Source organism: Fomitiporia mediterranea, assembly GCF_000271605.1.
Source record: "Fomitiporia mediterranea MF3/22 unplaced genomic scaffold FOMMEscaffold_272, whole genome shotgun sequence".
In the NCBI taxonomy this organism is placed as follows: Eukaryota; Fungi; Basidiomycota; class Agaricomycetes; order Hymenochaetales; family Hymenochaetaceae; genus Fomitiporia; species Fomitiporia mediterranea.
In genome coordinates, this window is record NW_006760657.1 from 1 (window position 1) to 607 (window position 607).

General features: G+C 34.4%; 1 protein-coding gene across 1 annotated transcript; it reads left to right on the plus strand.

Annotated features, from left to right (window-relative positions):
* Window positions 1–31: 31 nt before the first annotated feature.
* On the plus strand, window positions 32–607 carry FOMMEDRAFT_49700 (uncharacterized protein; the record flags this gene model as incomplete). The annotated part of the gene is made up of 1 exon (XM_007272166.1): window positions 32–607. A coding segment is annotated over one exon (576 nt), but the record flags the coding sequence as incomplete, so codon positions are not given.

Below are 607 nucleotides of genomic sequence, written 5' to 3' on the forward strand. Positions count from 1 at the left end.
TAATGATAGAAAACAAATGTCTGATATACTATACATGAACATGGTTGGCACACTTAGATACATTGCAGACTGTACACAGCCAGATATAGCATTTGCAACAAATCAGTTAGCAAAATACCTTAATGACCCTGGTATGGAGCATTATCTGGCACTTAAACATTGTTACATGTACTTAAAAACTATGAACAATGTCTGGCTCCAACTTAGTAGCACAAATCAATCAATATTGAACAGCTATACAGACACAGACAGTATGATGCAAGAAGGGCATTGTGCAATATCAGGATATGCATTTTACTTGAGTGATTCATTAGTTTCATGGTCAAGTAAAAGACAAACACTGGTGGCAAATTCAATGTATGAAGCTGAATTAATAGCTCTTACAAGAGGAACACAGGAAGCAATTGCACTTACTCATTTAGCTGAAGAGATTCTGCAGGTCTCTGATGCACTAATTGATATCTATTGCAATAACAATGCTGTTATACAAACAGTTACATTGGACGAACTCAAATATTCAGAACGAACAAAGCATTTAGATCATAAGAAAGATTTTATTAAATGCTACATTGAGTTAGAGTACATAAATGTGAAATACATACAGACG